This window comes from Carica papaya, chromosome 2 (assembly GCF_054855325.1).
Source record: "Carica papaya isolate Zhongbai chromosome 2, ASM5485532v1, whole genome shotgun sequence".
Lineage (NCBI taxonomy): Eukaryota > Viridiplantae > Streptophyta > Magnoliopsida > Brassicales > Caricaceae > Carica > Carica papaya.
In genome coordinates, this window is record NC_142310.1 from 484793 (window position 1) to 503450 (window position 18658).

The following is an 18658-nucleotide window of genomic DNA, read 5'->3' on the forward strand; positions in this document are numbered from 1 at the left end:
TTAGACCATTAATCAATTAGAAAAATTTATTCAAAATATAAAAAAGAGCTATAATTATACATTTAAATTTTAAATATAAAAATAAAGTTCACTTTTATATAATTTTTAAATATAAAAAATATAGTAATATATATATATATATAATAATTATCTATTTAAAAATTTTAAATATAAATAAAATTTTATTTTGACTAATTATAAATTATATAATTCCATCCAAATACACCAACAAGAAGGGAAAAATATAAGCCATAGAACTGAAGGAATGGTTTTTTTGAAGTTTCCCAAAAGAATTGGATCTCGGCTGGCGAGTTAAGGCGGCTAAGATTCTCTCCAACCAGGCACCGATTTGAATATTTGACCCTCCAATCCAATCCATGGCCATGAAATATGAATCTTGGACTTTCTACTGTCAATGTCTTGTGGGGTCGTCGGTTTCCACCTTACACCATCTTTTTGGCCCGTATTTATTGCCGCATCTCTCTCCCCTTCTTCTTCCCAACCCATCTCTGTGGCTCTCATTTCTATCTTCCACACGGCGGTAAACCCTCTTGCGCCATCCTCCCGTTTCATGCTCTAAAGAGGTACAATTTTGATTCATACCCATGTTTCTTTGATTCAAGTTTTCAGTTTATTTTATCTGTTTCTTATTCTTACTTGATCCTTTTCTCGGCTCTGTACACGTGTTTGGCCTTTTCTTTTTCCGGTTTGAAAATTGGAGGCATACGAAATCCTTCTTTCTTAAATTTGGGAGTGTTTTTCTTTTGAAAAATTCAGGTTCTTGTGCTAAAGCTTTTGCTTTTTTTAGGAGTTTTTAGGTTACAGTCTGTCAATCTTTGGTTAACTTGGGTGGGTCTTGAAATGTGTTTTGTTTCCTTTTGTTTTGTCATGTTTCTTTAATTAGATTTAGTTGGGTTCCCATGTAACTCGGTATGGAAATAGCTAAAAAAGCATGTGTCCGTGAGTACATGCTGCTGCATGCATGTGTTTGCTACGTGTGTATTTGTACTTTATGCCATATACTTACATGCTTTAAACAGTAATTTCCAAATTAAATCTTAATGTTAGTTATGATATAGTAGAGCTTAACAGAGTTTTCTTGTTCTTTGTTTTTTTTCAAGAAATCAGTTCATATTTACTATATGGTCCCAGAATATGTATATAGTCTCACAATATGGTGGGAATGAGCTTGATCGCTCTTGCAGTTCTACCTGTTTTTGCGTAAAGGAGAGAGTGTCTTACCCTATAAATAATAATTTGATTTAGTGGTTTCAAGTTTTTGATATAGATAGTGACAAATCAAATATTTTACACTTAAGGTCACGTTGGTAGAAAGGAATAGAAGCTTTCTATATATATTCAGTAGCTCATTGAAGCCATTTGAAATTGATATATATAATACAAGGAGACTGTCTCAAAAATCTAACTAAAATTAACTTCTATCTTGCAGAAGGTGCTTACCCGGGGAGGTTTTGTTGCCTTTCTCAAAAAATCCTCCCCCTAGGCAAAGATGAGTTTCAGTTTGTTTTCAACTTCTTCTGAGCTTGCCTATCCTGGTTCTGCTGATGGTTATAGATGTCCAAATTTGAATGTAGTGCTGTCTAAAGCTTTTGTAAGTATTGGTGATTGCACTAGAAGAGGTTATGTCCGAGGAGCTCACAGCGTTGCTAGCAAGTCGGGGATATCTTGCCATTTAATTCCCGGACACTTAGAAGGATCCTTTATGCAAAAGAAATGGCTGGAAGAGCCTAGAAAGAAGCTAGAATTTGTGAGGACATTGCTGATTGACAACTATGATAGTTACACATACAATATTTATCAGGAGCTGAGTGTCATTAATGGGTGTAAGCTCTGTCTCTTTGTTTCTCTCTGTCTCTTTCCCCCACATCCTGCATTTTCTCTGTAGTTGACATGTTTCTCTTTGATTTTTATCCGTCAGTGCCTCCTGTAGTTGTGAGAAATGATGAATGGACATGGGAAGATATCCAAAATTACTTGTACAAAGAGGGTGCTTTTGATAATATTGTTATATCACCTGGACCTGGTTCTCCAACATGTCCTGCAGATATAGGTGAGACAGTAAATATAACTTTTTATATGAATATTCTTCTTTTGGAAATTTTTCTTTGTCATTTAGCGATTAGTGGCTACTAAATTATGTGGAAAAATTTTTGTTCTCGAGGTGGCTCAAGTTAATTTCTCTGTGCATGATTTTTTCTCATAATCAGTTGAATCTTTCAGGAATATGTCTTCATCTGTTCCACACATGCTGGGATATTCCAATTTTGGGTGTTTGTCTTGGACACCAGGTATATCCTTTCAGGGCCTGCTGTAGATTCTACTTTGGTTAGTAAATGATATTTATCCTGCATATATATTGACATGTTCTTATTTTTTAGATCTAGGTTGGATGCCTCAGTTAAATGTCCAATCAGATTTCTTTCCACAAGTAAAAATATTCTGCTTTTTGCTGTTAAATATATGGTTTAAATTTCTGTTGTCTGCTCAACGCATATGTTTATGCAGAGGGCTGAAAGCACAGGACACTGGGTTCTATGCATTATATCCTATAAATATTGTTTTCTGTTGTCGTCATTTATATATCTTGATTCCTTAAATTATGCAAAAAGGAGTAGTCTCTTCTTCTATGTGGTTATTACTTAAGGATGCTTTATAATTTGTCAAATTTGCTGAACACACCTTAGGCCATACTATATATGCTTTTAAAAAAGAGAGATAAGGAGAATGAACAGGAGGACCCATTGCCCTTAAAAAACAAAAAAGAAAAAAAAAGGCAAAAAAAGAGAAAGAACAAGACAATAAAATGAACTCGATAGAAAATAGCCAGCTAATTTCTCTATAAAATAAACAAAGAACTAGTCTTATCGAAACCTTCTCATGAGTCAGAGAAATTAAAAAAAATCAATCCAATCCCAAATTCACAGTGAAGGCTCTGATTTTTTTTTTGGGGGGGGGGGGGAGGGGTGAGTATCTGGCTTCTGGCACAAAAACTTCTACTGCATTTGCCCCCATCTGCAACTGTGGGTGTCTTGTTTGTTGTCACACTGAAGATCCTTATTCTGATTGAATCTGTCATATTGGTTGCTTCAGTCTTTCTGAAATTATATTTGTGTCTTTACTCTGTAGATTTTTTATAGAATGCTTGCTATAGGATGGAGAGTGAATGCTACCAAATCTGCTCAAGGAGTATGTCTTGAGTCTCATTGCTTCTTTTTGTTGTGTTTTGGCAGGCATTAGGTTACGCGCATGGTGCTCAAATTGTCCATGCGAATGAACCTGTTCATGGACGTCTGAGGTATGATGAGATATTGAAATTTGAAAATGTGTCTTTCAACACATAAATTCATGGAAACAGTTATTTCATCTTTTGGAACTAAAATCAATGTTTCAAGAGACAAGATAAACAATTTTTTGCATTTTTTCCAACATTATTTCGTTGATTGATCTAATCATAACTTGCAGGTTACATTGTTTATGACATGATATGTTTATTTGTTTAAACTTAACTGGTACAAATCTTTTTTTAAATAGATAATATTACTGAAAAAGAAAGATTAAGTATAATAAGAGAGGATAAGATATCGTTCTAGAGCCTTCTATTAACAGTCTGAACCTTTTCAGTAAGTTATTGTTAATAGCATGTTGTTACAGACTTGTTTCCATATAACCTGTGTTCTTCCAGGCTCTCACGTATTTTTGTCTCTGCAGTGAGATTAAGCATAATGGATGCTTATTGTTTCATGAAATTCCTTCTGGTAGAAACTCGGGTTTCAAGGTTCGTATGCCATCCTATCTTTTCAAAGCAGTATGAGTTGATAAGACTTGCCTAAATGCTAGATCTTTTGAATATTATGATTATGAAGATACTTGGAACATTTACAGCTTCTGATAGAGATTCAGGCTTCGAGGTTTCGTGAATTCATACTGGAAGGGTGTCTTTTGAATAATTTCAGCTTGTTCCAAAAGATCCCTATTGTATATAATTATTATTGTTATTAGTAGTAGTAATAGTAGTATTCTAGTAAAACCTTGTAAATTGTTTTTGGCATTGTCTACATTTACTGGAATGAATGGGAAAGATACAAATTTACTCGTGTGACCTATTTAGCAGCTTGTTTTTTCTTTTTCTTTCTTGTTTATGATTAATTTTCCAGAAACACAGTCTTTTGCAATTATCAATCATGCAGTTACTCTTTTATAAGCTATTTTTATGATTATGTTTTTTTAGTTGTAGCTGCATTTAAGATCAATGAATGATTAGAATATCTTCTAAATTTTATGTTTGTTATGCTACATGGTAGGTGGTTCGATATCATTCTCTGGTTATTGATGCAGAATCACTCCCAAAGGAACTCATACCAATAGCATGGACCTCTTCTTCTGACACACAGTCTTTTCTCATCCCAGATGCTTACAAGAGTCAAACTGAACATCAAATTATTGACTCTGTTTTACCAAAAGGAAAAAACGAAAATCCGTGGGATTCCAGCAATTCTGATGTAACAAAAAGGAGAAATATCATCATGGGGATCATGCATTCTAGCAGACCTCATTATGGTTTGCAGGTATATCGTGAGTTTATTTATTAAACTTACCCTGTAAGGTTTTTCTCTTTGCTACTCCTCTTGACATTCTTGCGAGTTTCCAGTTTCATCCAGAGAGTGTTGCAACATCTTATGGTAGGCAAATATTCAAGAATTTCCGGGAGATAACAGAAGACTATTGGCTGAGCTTCTCTCCTTCATTCATCAATCAGAGAAATATCAAATATACTGGTAAATGGATCTTTTATAATTCATTAAAAAAAGGATCTCTTATAAGAAATATCAGTCTACTAAGTAGTTGAACTTTTTTTTTTTTGAAGAACAAGTACTTGTTGTTGAACTTGACTCTTATTTATTTGATTTCCTCATGTCTCTATCTCCCCTCTTTCTTGTACTTATCTCTCTCATTTAGCCCCTCTTTTTTGGCTGTGGTTGTTGGGAGGCAGATGCTTTTTTAGTTTTTATCATCTGTTTATTCAGTTACAAAGTTTTTTTGATATTCCTGGGAAGGTTTTTAGGCCTAACCATAAATAAATGATAACCTGTAATTCTCTCTGAGCGGTGAACTTTGTTTAGCACATATGCAGGTGCCTAGTGTTAGTAGATTTTTCAGAGAACTGCCCAGAAGTAGACATGTGGTAAATGGTAATGGTCAGCATTATCAAGGAGGCCTTGAAAATGAGAAGTTTCTGTTAGATGCACAGAAGAGCAGGTTTGGTACGTTTGACATGGTGAATATTTCACATACGGGAGCTGGTCCCAAACTTTTGAAATTGACATGGAGGAAGTTTGATCGCTTGGCAAGTCAAATTGGCGGAGCAAGAAGTATATTCTGTGACCTTTTTGGAGATAATAAAGCTGAAAATACTTTTTGGTTAGACAGTTCGTCAGTAGACAAGGTGCTTTCCTGGTTTGTCATCTCTTGCTAACTAAATGTAAAAACTCTTCTGTTACCAGTTTCATTGAAAGCAGGATATACTGTTGAAATTCAACTATTGGTGAATCTAGAAGACAGGGCATCCTTATGCTTCTGTAGCTGCTTGTATAAAAAAATTGTAAAGATATTATCAAACTTTTTTGTTTACTTAATATAGAATTGAAATAATAACTACTGGTTTAATTTTGGTGCAAATTTTGAGAGGGTAATGAGTTTCTTTTTCTTTTTCTAAGACGGTAGTTTGTATTTCAACAGTATCTTAGGCCTATTAAGGCAAGTGGATAATTTTCAAAATATTTGGAAAATAGTTTGTGGTTTGATCTAGTCAAATATTTGGTTAAGATTTGTGTGTTGTATTTTTACTGTGATGTTGATGGAGTTAGTTTTATGGCTCTCTTTGTGTTTCTAAGATTCATATTTTTCCCCATGTTTTCTTCTGCAATTTTCAGGGTAGAGCACGCTTCTCATTCATGGGGGGTAAGAGTGGATCTCTTTGGAAGCAAGTGACATTTCGACTATCTGGTCAAAGGTTTGGCTACATCTGCAATGTCTTGAACCTATTTAATTCTTTATTATATGTTTCGTTTTTTTTTCTTGCCTGGAATGGGGAAGAGCTGGTGGATTGGCTTGTCTGTGTACTTTAGCTACATGTTCATTCTCGTCCATATCTGAAGGCATTTGAGAAAAAAAGACTTGTATTCATTCTCATTCAGATGTGAAAGCATTTGACACAACTGATACATGTTCTGTAATGAAAAATTCTAAATGCGAAAATGATATATTTACTCCATGTCTTTTGCAGCGAGAGAAATTCTAAATGTGGAGGTTATCTTTTGATTGAGGATGCTCAGGGCTCTATCAAAAGTACCTTTTTGGAGGAAGGTTTTCTTGATTTTTTGAACAAGGTAGTACATGAATATTCTTATCATTCATAACTTCAAGCTTAAAATGGTTTCAATTTAGAATTAATAGACTCTAGTTATCAGAGTCCCTGTGACCTTGCTGGTTTATGTGCTAAAACTTTAAATGCAGTAACAGTAACTTTGGAATAGTGAACTTGTGAATTTCCTGGGTTTATTGATTATGTACTCAAAGCTTCATGGTTGATCGCGAAGGGAGAATTTGAAACCATTTTAAGCTTGCGAAATTTGTTTTGACCCAAAGGGTTGGCAGTTTACTTGCATTTTCCTTCTGTTCTGAGTATAAGTTTGTTTCACTACGTGAAATATTAAATATTCTACAACAAGTTTGGAGATTTAATGTAATAGAATTTTACCATTTTTTATCTGTGCATCAGGAGCTCCTGGGATTCTGTTATGATGAAAAAGATTACGAAGGACTACCATTTGACTTTTATGGTGGTTATATCGGTTACATTGGGTATGTACTTAAGCTTGTGCTGACAATGAATTTTCTAAATTTTCTTGCTATTCCTAAATGTATGCTGTATAATTTATGCCATGATTTCCATTTTATTCTTCCATCATCTAGTTGACTGGTTTTGTAAAATGGCATCCAATGTTAAAGCTCAATCTAAAAAATTGTATTCCTGTCTTTGCTCTATCTTTATTGGGTTTACTCTTCAACTTCAAGTGTCTGTTTCCTGGACCCAAGCTGACCTAACCTCACGATTCTCAATCCCTTTTAGAATATCTGGAATTCTGACTGATTTCCTGGCAATTGCATTATTCTTTAAGTTCTCACCGTGATTTATGTAGCATGTACTTCAACATGTTCATAAGAAGAATCCTAATAAAAATTTCCGGACCTCGAAGTAGGGCCGTTAGCAGCCTATTTTTCCCATTTCAGTTTGACGTAAGTCTCATCCCTTATATTTCTGGATTTTGATTATATATGCACTATTTTAGTCTTGTATTACTCGATAAAGATTAATACATATGAAAATATCTATATTCTCGTGGTAGGGGTATAAAGAGATGACTTTTAAAAAGATAATGACTCCTGCCATGGAAAGAACACATTCTGTTGGTCCTATACAAAATACAAGAGGGCCTCTTTCATGTATCTCTAGCTTGCTAGTTTTAGGTGAAAAGACATGACAGCCAAAAATTTTTAGTTGAGAAGCATGGCCAAGGTGGCAATCGGTTTATATGGGCACTCTCTCTCTCTCTCTCTAAATTGGACATATGCAGACATAAGTACAAATTTAACCTGCAGGGATGTATTAATGTTGGTCTCACTTTGTTTTTCATGTGACACAGCTATGATCTTAAAGTTGAATGTGGAATGGCATCTAATCGTCACAAATCCGGGACTCCAGATGCTTGCTTTTTCTTTGTTGATAACCTTGTAGTTGTTGATCATCATTATGATGATGTTTATTTATTGTCAATACATGAGGGAAGCACAACAGTAACCTCATGGTTGGATGAGACAGAGCAGAAGCTTATCAGCTTAAAAGCATTTGCCACAAAAAAGAAAAAGGAGCAAAGTCAACAATGTGTGAGTTCTCCTTCTAAAGCAGGTTTTCTCCCTGACAAACCTAGGGAGCAATATATAAGAGACGTCCAAAACTGCCTGAAGTATATTAAAGATGGAGAAAGCTATGAGCTTTGTCTTACCACTCAAAATAGAAGAAGTGTGGGGGAAATAGATTCTTTGGGACTATACCTCCACCTTCGAGAAAAAAACCCAGCACCATATGCTGCATTTCTTAATTTTTCAGAGGAAAATCTATGCATTTGCTGCTCTTCTCCTGAGAGGTTTTTGAAGTTGGATAGGAATGGAATATTAGAAGCAAAGCCAATTAAGGGTACTGTTGCTCGTGGCTCCACAACCGAGGAAGATGAACAACATAAACTATGGCTGCAATACAGGTAATTCAGTGTACTTGTGTGCCTCCAGAATTGAAACTTTTAGCTGGTTTTTCGCAGAACTGAAAGCCCGTTAAAATATGAATCTATTTCATTTAATCCTGCACGTGCACTTGTTTAGTAAGGATGGATTTCCTGTTTAAAAGGCTTATTTTCTTCAAAGAATTGTAGAGTAGTTGAAATGTAATGAACAGCTGAAAGTGTAGATCACAGAAGAAACTGATCAGGTTTTAAGTTCCTGCAAAAAGGCACCTTCACCAGTGTCCTAGAACTTGAACACGTTAGAAAGAGAAAAACCTCTGGTGTTCACTGTCATATCTTTTATTGTCTTCTTTTTTTGAGTTAGAAGCAGATTGCTCCATGTGATTTAGTTTGCATTTTCATGTTAGATAGTGCTGTGCAATTATGACATTTTCAAAGACAAGGACAATTGAGACATGTTAATATAAGGAAGTTGGTTGTTTCTACTCCAAAGATTAATCCTCACAATCTCTCTTGCCAGTGAAAAGAATCAGGCCGAAAATCTAATGATCGTGGATCTTCTAAGGAACGACCTTGGTCGTGTTTGTGAACCTGGCTCGGTTCACGTACCCAATCTCATGAACGTGGAGTCATATGCAACAGTTCATACCATGGTCAGTACAATTCGCGGAACAAAGCAGTCAGACGTTAGTGCTGTGGAGTGTGTGAGAGCAGCCTTTCCTGGCGGTTCGATGACAGGTGCTCCAAAGTTGAGATCCATGGAACTTCTTGAATCTTTTGAAAGTTGTTCCCGGGGTATTTACTCAGGTTCCATTGGTTTTTTCTCATATAATGGGACATTCGATCTGAACATAGTGATAAGGACAGTCGTAATACACGAGGGTGAAGCTTCTATAGGAGCCGGAGGGGCAATTGTTGCCTTATCAGATCCCGAAGAAGAGTACGAAGAAATGGTTTTGAAAACACTTGCTCCAGCAAATGCAGTGATGGATTTCCAATGAGGAAACTGATTACACTTATTGAATATTTTATTTTTTGTTTACCCCCTTTTTTTGTGTTTTGTTCCATTTTCTTGCTGAGAATTTGATATGGTGAAGGGAGTATTGAGGGGGGTCAGCAGGTACCAGCAAAGTCTGGTATAAAGATTAGTTTAGTGGAATTATATGATTTATTTGTTCAAACAGTGAAGAACAATTGAAAGCTGTGGCACAGCCCAATGCTATATTGTATTTGTTTTACAGCATGTTATGAATGGAGAATTTATACACTCCAACACATTTTACATAATCATTATGTTTTTTAATACTAATACACACACCTACCCACCTCCCCCCACCAAAATAATAAAGGGTACTTGAATTTTTCAAAGTTAGTATATATTTTTTTTTTTATATCAGGGAAAATTTTTGATTTAAAATCAAAATAATTAAATTTTAATTATTTCAAATAATAGAGGGACCATTTTGCCCTCCACAACCCTACCCCCTCTCCAACACAAATGTAATAAACATTACCCTTTTAAGAAAATGAAGGGGCAAAATTGTCTTTTAACAATTTAAGATTTTATTAAATTCCATGAATTTTCTTTTTTCTCTAAAATTTGAGGGTAGGTGGAAATGGTGATGTCTTTTTTGACGCAATAAATAAATAAAACACACCAAACAACACCCGCTTCCTCTACAGAAAGTCTCTCCTTACCAGACCTCCCCACCAACCCCCATGGTCTTCAAACCACACGGCTCATAAATAAAAAGCCATCAAAAAGTCTCGTCCTTTTTCATTTTCCTGCTTCTTCAGCGTTAATCTTTTGCCATTTTGGTTTCTGGGTCTGTCCGGAAATTTAACAAATATGGCTTCTTCTACTGCGCCGAAGCATTTCCTCGGAGCTCCGATGACCGGCTCCGGCATGGGTTCTTCTCCGTCAGATCTTCGTAGGCTTGCATCTCCGACTGTCCAAATCTCGGTTCGCACTCGAACGCAGAAGAAGCTCCGTCAGTCTCCCTCTAGCTCTCTACTTTTTCTATTGGAAATCAACTTTTGTTATTTTAATTCAGTACTTATATTATCTGATTTAATTTATTCAAAGGTCTATGTTTTGTTAATACATGAAAAGGGTTAATGGTTTTGCTGCAGTAGTCCTAAAAGTACTAACTTTTTATCCCTTTCCATTACAATGAATTGGTGTTTATGGGGTCTTCAGATTTTCAGTTACTTGCAATGGGATCTATTTTCATTTTTGTTTGTTTCGATGGACTGTCAAGATCAACATCTTAAAAAAAGAATTTGTTCCTCAGCATTCGTTTATAATTTCAGTTGTTACCTAAATTGTTTGATTGATAGATATCAATAGTCTCTCAAAGTGTTGAAGTGATGGCATTTGTCAGAATCAATGGATATTGGGAATTAGGAATGCTGTTGAATGCTGTTAATTAAAATTTTTTGGCTCTCAGACACAAGATACCGCTAGAAATTTTGTTCTAGTACTTTTAGGATTACTCTGTGGATTTTTCTCCTTAAGCCTTTTAGTTTAGCTGTAGTTAGCTAATTCATTATAGGCAGTTTTTATGTGTTGTAGTTCTTCGTATTGTACTAATTGTTTTGTTGCAATTCGCTAAATCTTCTTCTAGCTTAAAAGCCTAAAGAATCTGTAAAGCCTACTTGTGGCTTTGGAAAAGAAAAGAACTCTCACTTTTTTCCCTGGAAAATGCTTCTCTTTGAATTGTGAAGTTAACATATGTTGGAAATTGTGTTCTAAGCACATATGCGATTTGTGGAAGTTTCCTTTTTATTTTTTATTTTTGTAATTCATATCTTCTTTCAGAAGAAGTGTTACATGGAAGTGTCACTCCTTCTGTCCCTTAATCTTTTATCTCTGCTTAGAATTTCAATTCAATTTTATTTATTTATTGTTTCTAATTAAGGAGGAGAATTAGAAAATTATCTTTTTGGGAGAAATAAAACCTTTTCATTTGGGAAGTTATAGACATAAAACTTAATACACTTCTATTTTTATACTCTCTTTAGATAAAGAGATTATTTAGAGCATTGAGAAATGGTAGGGACAGATCATGAGTCAAAACAGGCATATAAAACCAGCTCGGATTATCAATAAATATCAGGATATGAGCATGTATTTTTCTTTAATCCAAAATGTGCAAGGGGGATATTTACCATGTTAATATATACCTCACTTGTTTATTTAAAAAAAAAAGGGATATTTGTGCTTATGACTTGGGAGAAATTTTTCAAGGAAGTAAATGGATGGGAATAAGAGCAATACAGGCATTTTTGTGGAACTTACGTATAATCTATGTAATAATAGGTTTTTTTCCATGGATTGGACCAACAGAACAACCCTTTCATTACATTTTAATGGAACTTAAACATGACTTTATCACATAATTATCGTGCTTTTAGTGTTAAGGAAAAAATTCCATTCCTAAGTGATAAGGGAGGTGTTTTCGAATTTGACATTTTGCTTGCTTTATGAACAGAAATACAGGCAGCGGGGAGCACATTTGGTACTTACTTCCGCGTTACAACATTTGGAGAATCCCATGGAGGTGGCGTAGGTTGCATAATTGATGGATGTCCTCCACGGCTTCCCATTTTAGAGTCTGATTTGCAAGTAGATCTTGACAGAAGGTATTTCTTTTTTTTTTTTTGAAATAAAAATGTATAGTATATATTAATAAGGCACCAAAAAGGAGGTACCACCTATGTACAAAAGATTTAAATCATGTTAGGGTATCAATGACATTCCCAAAATCCACAACACTAATAATGTTATGTTCTAATAAAATAGTACCAAAATAGTGAATTCGCCGTTCTTTTAATCTATTAGTGCTATTCTCAACACTATCAAAAGGCCTATCACTTCTTTCCTTCCAAATGACTCAGAAACAGTCAAAAGAATCAAGTTAGCAATCTTTTTTTTTTACATATAGCTCATTTCAAGCCCATATTTCTCCCTCAACAGACCCAGCAGCTACCCAATCAATCCCCATAAGGCTGTAGATCAAATACGATAAGCTGTACACTAACGGACACCATCATAAGAGATGTTTACACATTTCCTCAGCTTGCAGGCAGCAGTAGCAACCATTAACCATCACTCTTCCTCTAATCCTCAACTTGTCAATGGTCAAAATCCTCTCCCAGCATGCCTCCCAAGCAAAAAAAGAAATATGGGGCGGAGCCTTAGTTTTCCAAACTTGCTTGACTGGAAAATTCTGTCTAGTCACTTTCACTTTTCTGCCTAGTTGATTGTAGTAAGACTTGACTGAGAAATTGTCATTTTTTTTCAAATTTCCACATAATCCGATCCATAGAGATGTTTACACTTTTCTGCTTAGTTGATTGTAGTAAGATTTGACAGAAGGTATTTCATATCGGGGCTAATCGTGAATTCACTTTAAAGCATATAGTTTAATTCACAATTCCAGGGTTTGTATTTGTTGTATGTTTATACAAGTGGCTATGGATGGCAGTGGGACAGGCCGTTTTCCCAAGCATCCTGCCACTTCATCCCATACCTGTTCCATGCCTCATGCCCAGGGTGGGTATTGAGGTGTAAATCCATCCACATCCCGTACCCGGTCTAGGAAGTAGATATGGATCCATGCCAGTCATTGGGTTAATTGTCCCATTTACTTGATAAAAATTTTAAATAATAGATTATGTGGACTTTTCCTCCTACTTTGGAGGCTTTATTGTCACCTTAGCAGAGGGGTTCAATGAGGAGGGACAAGCTGAGCTTTATGGTTTGATGCCTTATTTCCACTCTCATCTAATTTTGAATATGGTGGACCAAAGCACACGAGTCTTTTTTAGGAACTTATATTTGTCTACTTTGCAGAACGGAATTAAGAGGCTCTAGTATGTTAAGGCTTCCCTTTTTTTCCTTGGTCCTGTGCAAGATGTCTTATCCTCTCTCTATTTGCTATTTTCTGTTCTTTATGATATTTCCTCTTTTTAGGGAAAAGAATTGGGAGGTTCATTGTTCTCCTTCTAATATGTTTTGTTCCATAATTTATAGAAAACAGGGCATAAGGTTTCCTACTAAGACCAATAGAAAATAAATTATAGAACTTTTTCTTTAATATAATCTTCTTATTTCTTACAAGTAAAAAGTAATTTAAAATTTTTCAATATTAAACAAGTAGTATAAGTGAAACAAAAGATATTTAAATTAAAATGAACAATAGAATGTTATCTAATATGTGTATTCAATGTGTACAAAATAAGCAGGCAAATCAGAGAAGATCTTAAACACCTACCTGCCTTGTTTTTGTCCATTACCCACTAAATTACCTTTTTATCCATCCCATTCAGGATGGGTTGGGACAGGTACACGGGTTAGCCATCCTGTTACTTTCCGTACGAGAGGCATTGCCTGGGGATAGAGTTTGTCCTTAAGTTTTGCAAGTTGTTATTTTTCTGCTTTTTTAGCTGTAGTCTCTGAACCCATGGTAAATTATGTGCAAGGATTAATAATTAGAGTTATTTTCTTCAGGAGGCCAGGTCAGAGTCGAATTACAACCCCCAGAAAAGAGACTGATACATGCCGTGTCTCTTCTGGCATTTCTGAAGGTTGGATATCTATTTCAAATTTAAGATTGTTTTTCTTCTGGTTCTTTTCAGCTGACAGCTAAATAATAATTGCTTGTTGTCTATGTGTACTGATGAGCAAAATCTATACTGCAGGATTGAGTACCGGAGCACCGATCCACGTGTTTGTGCCAAATACTGACCAGAGGGGACATGTAAGTATCTAGTGTAAGAGACTCATAAACTCAGACTTTGCCCTTCAAACTGTTGTTCGTATCTAATTTAATTTATTCTATTCCCACGATTTCTTATCACCCTCAAAGATGAATCACTTGAGTGTAATATTTTTTTTTCAAGAAAGAAACTGATAGAAAGGATCTGGTTACGAAAAATGAAAGGTTGCATCCATTTAGTCCTTTTACCTTGAACAGCACTAAAACACAATGTTTTTGAGACAGTCATACATTTGCCAATATTGATGTTTTTTTCCTTGGATATTTATGCAGCTTCAATAATCATATTGTTGGATTTTCAGGATTACAGTGAAATGTCCGTTGCCTATAGGCCTTCTCATGCAGATGCAACTTATGACATGAAGTATGGTGTCAGATCAGTGCAAGTAATTTCCTTTTCATCATAGTTCTATTATATGCCTGGTATTTTGGAAAATTCAGATAAATCTAATTCCACTCAGGCTGCACTCTGTTTATAATTAAGGGTGGAGGTAGATCTTCTGCAAGAGAAACAATTGGAAGAGTTGCAGCTGGTGCTGTTGCCAAAAAAATTCTGAAGCAATTTGCAGGAACTGAGGTGTGTGCTGTTTTATCCACTTTGGGCAGAGAAACTTGGATAATGTGTTCTGCTGAACTTGTTTTCGAATCATGTTGTGGCAATGGTTGTCACATTTCAATGTTTCATTTAGTGCTTATGGGAAATCATTTACTGCATCTAATTCCTAGTACAAGATGGAACCCAATTGAGTAAGATAATTGTGCTTGCTTTAATCTCTCTCTTAAATATTTCTGAATACTACTACTGAGAGCTGTCATCAATCAGGTCCCAGGATTACTTGGCAGAGAAGTTAAGCTACTGAAAAATTATTGTATCTGACACTAGAGGAGACAGACAGTTCTATATACCTGTATCCAAATGCATTTCTAAAGTTAGAATGATGTTCAAGTTGAGCTAAAAGAAATCAGAACTATGAGCTTGATTAGGAGTTCTCTAAAACATTTTTCTCAGAATGGTATTTTTTTTATATGATATATTTCCACGAAATATGGCTTTTCAAGTAATACATATCCAATTATTGTTGAATATATTTATGCTATTAAAAAAATTAAAAACAATTTTGTCAGTGTACCTACAGAGAGAATCTTAGGACTAGCTGAGGCTAAGGTTGAGTGCCCATGGTTCATATTGTTGGTTTGTTTTTTTTTTTTCATATTTTTTTCATAAAGGAAAGAATTCTGAAAAATGCAGCCTACTATGGCTGTTTGCTCTAAATGTACTGTGAACTGAGGAAAGTTTGTGTTCTTTTTTTTCCCGGTGGATTTAATTTGTACACTTTTTACCCTTGCTACTTTGGTATCTTTTAGGTTCTTGCTTATGTCTCTCAAGTACACAAGGTTGTGCTTCCAGAAGATCTGGTTGACCATGACACATTGATTCTGGATCAGGTATGGCTTATGCAGACAGATTTTTCTTTAGCATATGCATCTCATTCAGAAAACCATTAGCTCTTAATAATAAAGAAAATGATAGTTAAGATGATGATTGGGTTGAAAACTTTTCAAATGTTATTTTAGTGTTTTCTCGCCAGATTACTCATATGATTGACTCCACTATCATGATATTGCTGATTGCTTCTGACTGAGAATTTCCTAACTACTTCGTGTGCATGCTTTTCCAGATAGAAAGTAATATTGTGAGGTGCCCTGATCCTGAATATGCTGAGAAGATGATAGCTGCTATAGATGCTGTCCGAAACAAAGGGGAATCTGTAGGTGGTGTTGTCACATGTATTGTTAGGAATGCTCCACGTGTATGTACTCTCTCCCTAAGATATATGCATACACATTTTCTATATGCTAATATGCATCCTTGACATTTACAAATGTGGATGCTTTCTTTCATTGAGCTCTGCAGATATATCAAATGCTTTATTGGATAGCTCTTATTTTAAAGAAGGTTGAAAATTCATAATTGGATTTCAGGGGCTTGGTTCACCAGTCTTTGATAAACTTGAAGCTGAACTGGCTAAAGCTGTTATGTCATTGCCTGCAACGAAGGGTTTTGAACTTGGCAGTGGCTTTGCAGGTTGAGATTGAGAAATTCGTATTTGGTTCAATTTCATTATGATTGTTGTTCCCATTTGAAAATTGACAGGATATTGCTCAACTAAAACCCTATTATAGAAATTCCGTCCCCCTTGCTCACCAACCTTAATAATGCAGGCATTTTGAATTTCTTCTAACTCTTTGTGAATGGAAATTACTACAGGTACTTTTTTGACTGGTAGCGAGCATAATGATGAGTTCTATACAGATGAAAAAGGAAGAATCAGGACAAGAACAAACCGCTCTGGTGGGATACAGGTAGCTTGAATTATACCAAGACAGTTTTAACGTAAGCTTAAACCATTCATACCCTGGCTTAGTCCAGTATATGCTGGCGGCCTCTTATTGAAAAGGCCTTCGGTTCAAGCTGTGTAGGATATCTACCTGCTTTACATTTAGCACCAAAAAGCATAGGCTTAACTGTTTGGGTCTGCTTAATTGAGTGAATTTTCAATTTATCAGGGAGGAATATCCAATGGGGAAACTATAAATATGAGAATAGCCTTCAAGCCAACATCTACAATTGGAGTAAGCTCGATCTCTCTCTCTCTCTCTCTCTTACACTGGACTTCTCGTTACTTTCACGTATGCAGTATGACAATGCACATTGTTATGCTCAAAACTCGTGTCTTTTTGCGCAAGTCAATGTAGAGCCTCTACTCTTATATGCTTTTATGAACTACTGAACTTATGGTTTGCTGGGGCCGTAGAGACTGCATATGATTTCTACTCTTCTTGCTTGTTTGTGATGTTGTATACCAGAACTTGGTATTATTGTAAGAAAATTAACTTGCTAAACAGAATTTTTATTTTCATCAAGTGGACCTTCGAGATGGATGATTATAATTCTTAGCGTGTATCCTTTTGTCTTGTACATGTGCATTTCTAGTGCAGTTTGCAGGAAGGTTTTTAAGCATTGATCTTACTTTTTTGCCCTCTTTTCTGATACAGAAAAAGCAAAACACAGTGACTAGAGATAAAAAGGAAACAGAATTGATAGCTCGTGGCCGTCATGATCCCTGTGTTGTCCCACGAGGTACTTCCAAATACATCTCTTGAAAAATGCACATATAATCTCCCCCTTCATAACAGTTACATTCGCAAATTTGCTAATGACTTGCAAAAATCTTGCATTAGTCAGTCGAGAACTGGTTATCGGTACCAGACTAAGAGACACTGTGCAGGAAAAGTTATCTAACAAACACAAATAAGGAGACAATTAACGGTTTTTTTTTATCTCAAGTACTCGTTTAGTCGGGAGGGGGAATTTATTATTTTCTCACAGAGGCTTGTTTCCGGGGTGGTAAATGCAGCGGTGCCAATGGTAGAAGCTATGGTGGCGTTAGTTCTAGTTGACCAGTTGATGGCCCAATTCGCGCAATGTCATATGTTCCCCATCAACCCAGATTTGCAGGAACCTTTGAGGTTGCCAAAGGTGGAGGAGCCTGTCAACTTAACATTTTAGATGATTGTGCATCTCCCTGTCTTCTCTGCTCAACTCTACTTCAATATTTCTGTGTTATATCTCATCTGGGATTTGATTCTTCAGTATCCTGCGGCATACAAATCTAAAGTTTCCATTGTCACTTTTTTTTTTCTTTCTTGTTATATTCAGGTTCTTTATGTTGTACTCCCTCATAAAATTAAAGGGTGTGTTTGGATTTACCCAGTAATAATAACAAAATGATTTTTGTTGAAGTATTTGTGGAAAATTTCAGTTCTTGGGTTTGGAGATTTTCACTAACTACTACTATAGACGTCAAAAAATCAGTCAATGTCTCTGTTTTTTGTTCTTATATCAACTCTGATATAAACTCAACATAACTTATATGTATAGGGTAACATTTGACCTACCCAGATCCCTTAGTCTCTAGGGCCTAGCTTCTTGATTATATAGATGAACACAGATATATATATATATATATATATATATATATAGACACATATTATACTACATAGAAGTTAACTCAGACATAACCTTTGATAAGAACATTTGAACTATACAGATTCTTTTGTCTTATACCCATATCCTTGATTTTAGATTAACCACACAATACACACACACATATATACATACATGCATACATACATATATATGTATACATATGTGTGTATATAACTATTAGTTAATTTAGACATAATTATGTAAATTATAATCACAGACAAACCTCAATGTCTTTTAGGTGGGTTAGTTAAGACTTAACATTTGTACTTAAAAGCCTAAACCATTATTAATGTGGACTTTACTCACATGCACTATACGTATGTGTATATACATATATATATATATATATATAAAATATGTATGTATGCTAATTAAATTCAATTAAAAGACCCACCAAGTAAAGAATCTCCTATTTGAAAAAACGAAATACTACTGTTGATTTAATTATATTTCTCCAATTTTAATTATTTTAATTATTAGCCAACTACTAATCTCAACATAAAATC

The 18658-nt window shown here is 35.2% G+C and overlaps 2 protein-coding genes across 2 annotated transcripts; both read left to right on the top strand.

Annotated features, from left to right (window-relative positions):
- The first annotated feature begins 253 nt into the window (after positions 1–253).
- Positions 254–9605, top strand: EMB1997 (para-aminobenzoate (PABA) synthase family protein). Its single transcript, XM_088212413.1, has 14 exons — positions 254–584; positions 1451–1844; positions 1940–2071; positions 2242–2309; positions 3252–3316; positions 3730–3796; positions 4323–4586; positions 4670–4796; positions 5142–5464; positions 5952–6031; positions 6305–6407; positions 6800–6882; positions 7725–8339; positions 8839–9605. Exons 2-14 carry the CDS (start codon positions 1511–1513, stop codon positions 9317–9319), a joined length of 2742 nt encoding a protein of 913 aa, XP_088068539.1. The 5' UTR covers positions 254–584; positions 1451–1510; the 3' UTR covers positions 9320–9605.
- A 425-nt stretch (positions 9606–10030) lies between these two features.
- Positions 10031–17905, top strand: EMB1144 (chorismate synthase, putative / 5-enolpyruvylshikimate-3-phosphate phospholyase). The gene is made up of 13 exons (XM_022042212.2): positions 10031–10309; positions 11813–11963; positions 13834–13910; positions 14025–14083; positions 14404–14487; positions 14586–14678; positions 15467–15547; positions 15781–15912; positions 16085–16187; positions 16371–16465; positions 16670–16735; positions 17159–17243; positions 17521–17905. The coding sequence occupies exons 1-13, from the start codon at positions 10168–10170 to the stop codon at positions 17670–17672; spliced, it is 1320 nt and encodes a 439-aa protein (XP_021897904.2). The 5' UTR covers positions 10031–10167; the 3' UTR covers positions 17673–17905.
- The last annotated feature ends 753 nt before the right edge of the window (positions 17906–18658 follow it).

What these genes read in the sequence shown, in the direction of transcription:
- EMB1144 (XM_022042212.2), top strand. Translation starts at nt 10,168, where the DNA reads ATGGCTTCTTCTACTGCGCCGAAGCATTTCCTCGGAGCTCCGATGACC. An exon ending in CAAGTAGATCTTGACAGAAG is followed by an intron (nt 11,964 to 13,833) that starts GTATTTCTTTTT and finishes TATTTTCTTCAG; the next exon opens with GAGGCCAGGTCAGAGTCGAA. An exon ending in ACACATTGATTCTGGATCAG is followed by an intron (nt 15,548 to 15,780) that starts GTATGGCTTATG and finishes ATGCTTTTCCAG; the next exon opens with ATAGAAAGTAATATTGTGAG.
- EMB1997 (XM_088212413.1), top strand. Translation starts at nt 1,511, where the DNA reads ATGAGTTTCAGTTTGTTTTCAACTTCTTCTGAGCTTGCCTATCCTGGT. An exon ending in GCTGAGTGTCATTAATGGGT is followed by an intron (nt 1,845 to 1,939) that starts GTAAGCTCTGTC and finishes TTTATCCGTCAG; the next exon opens with TGCCTCCTGTAGTTGTGAGA. An exon ending in AACATGTCCTGCAGATATAG is followed by an intron (nt 2,072 to 2,241) that starts GTGAGACAGTAA and finishes TGAATCTTTCAG; the next exon opens with GAATATGTCTTCATCTGTTC.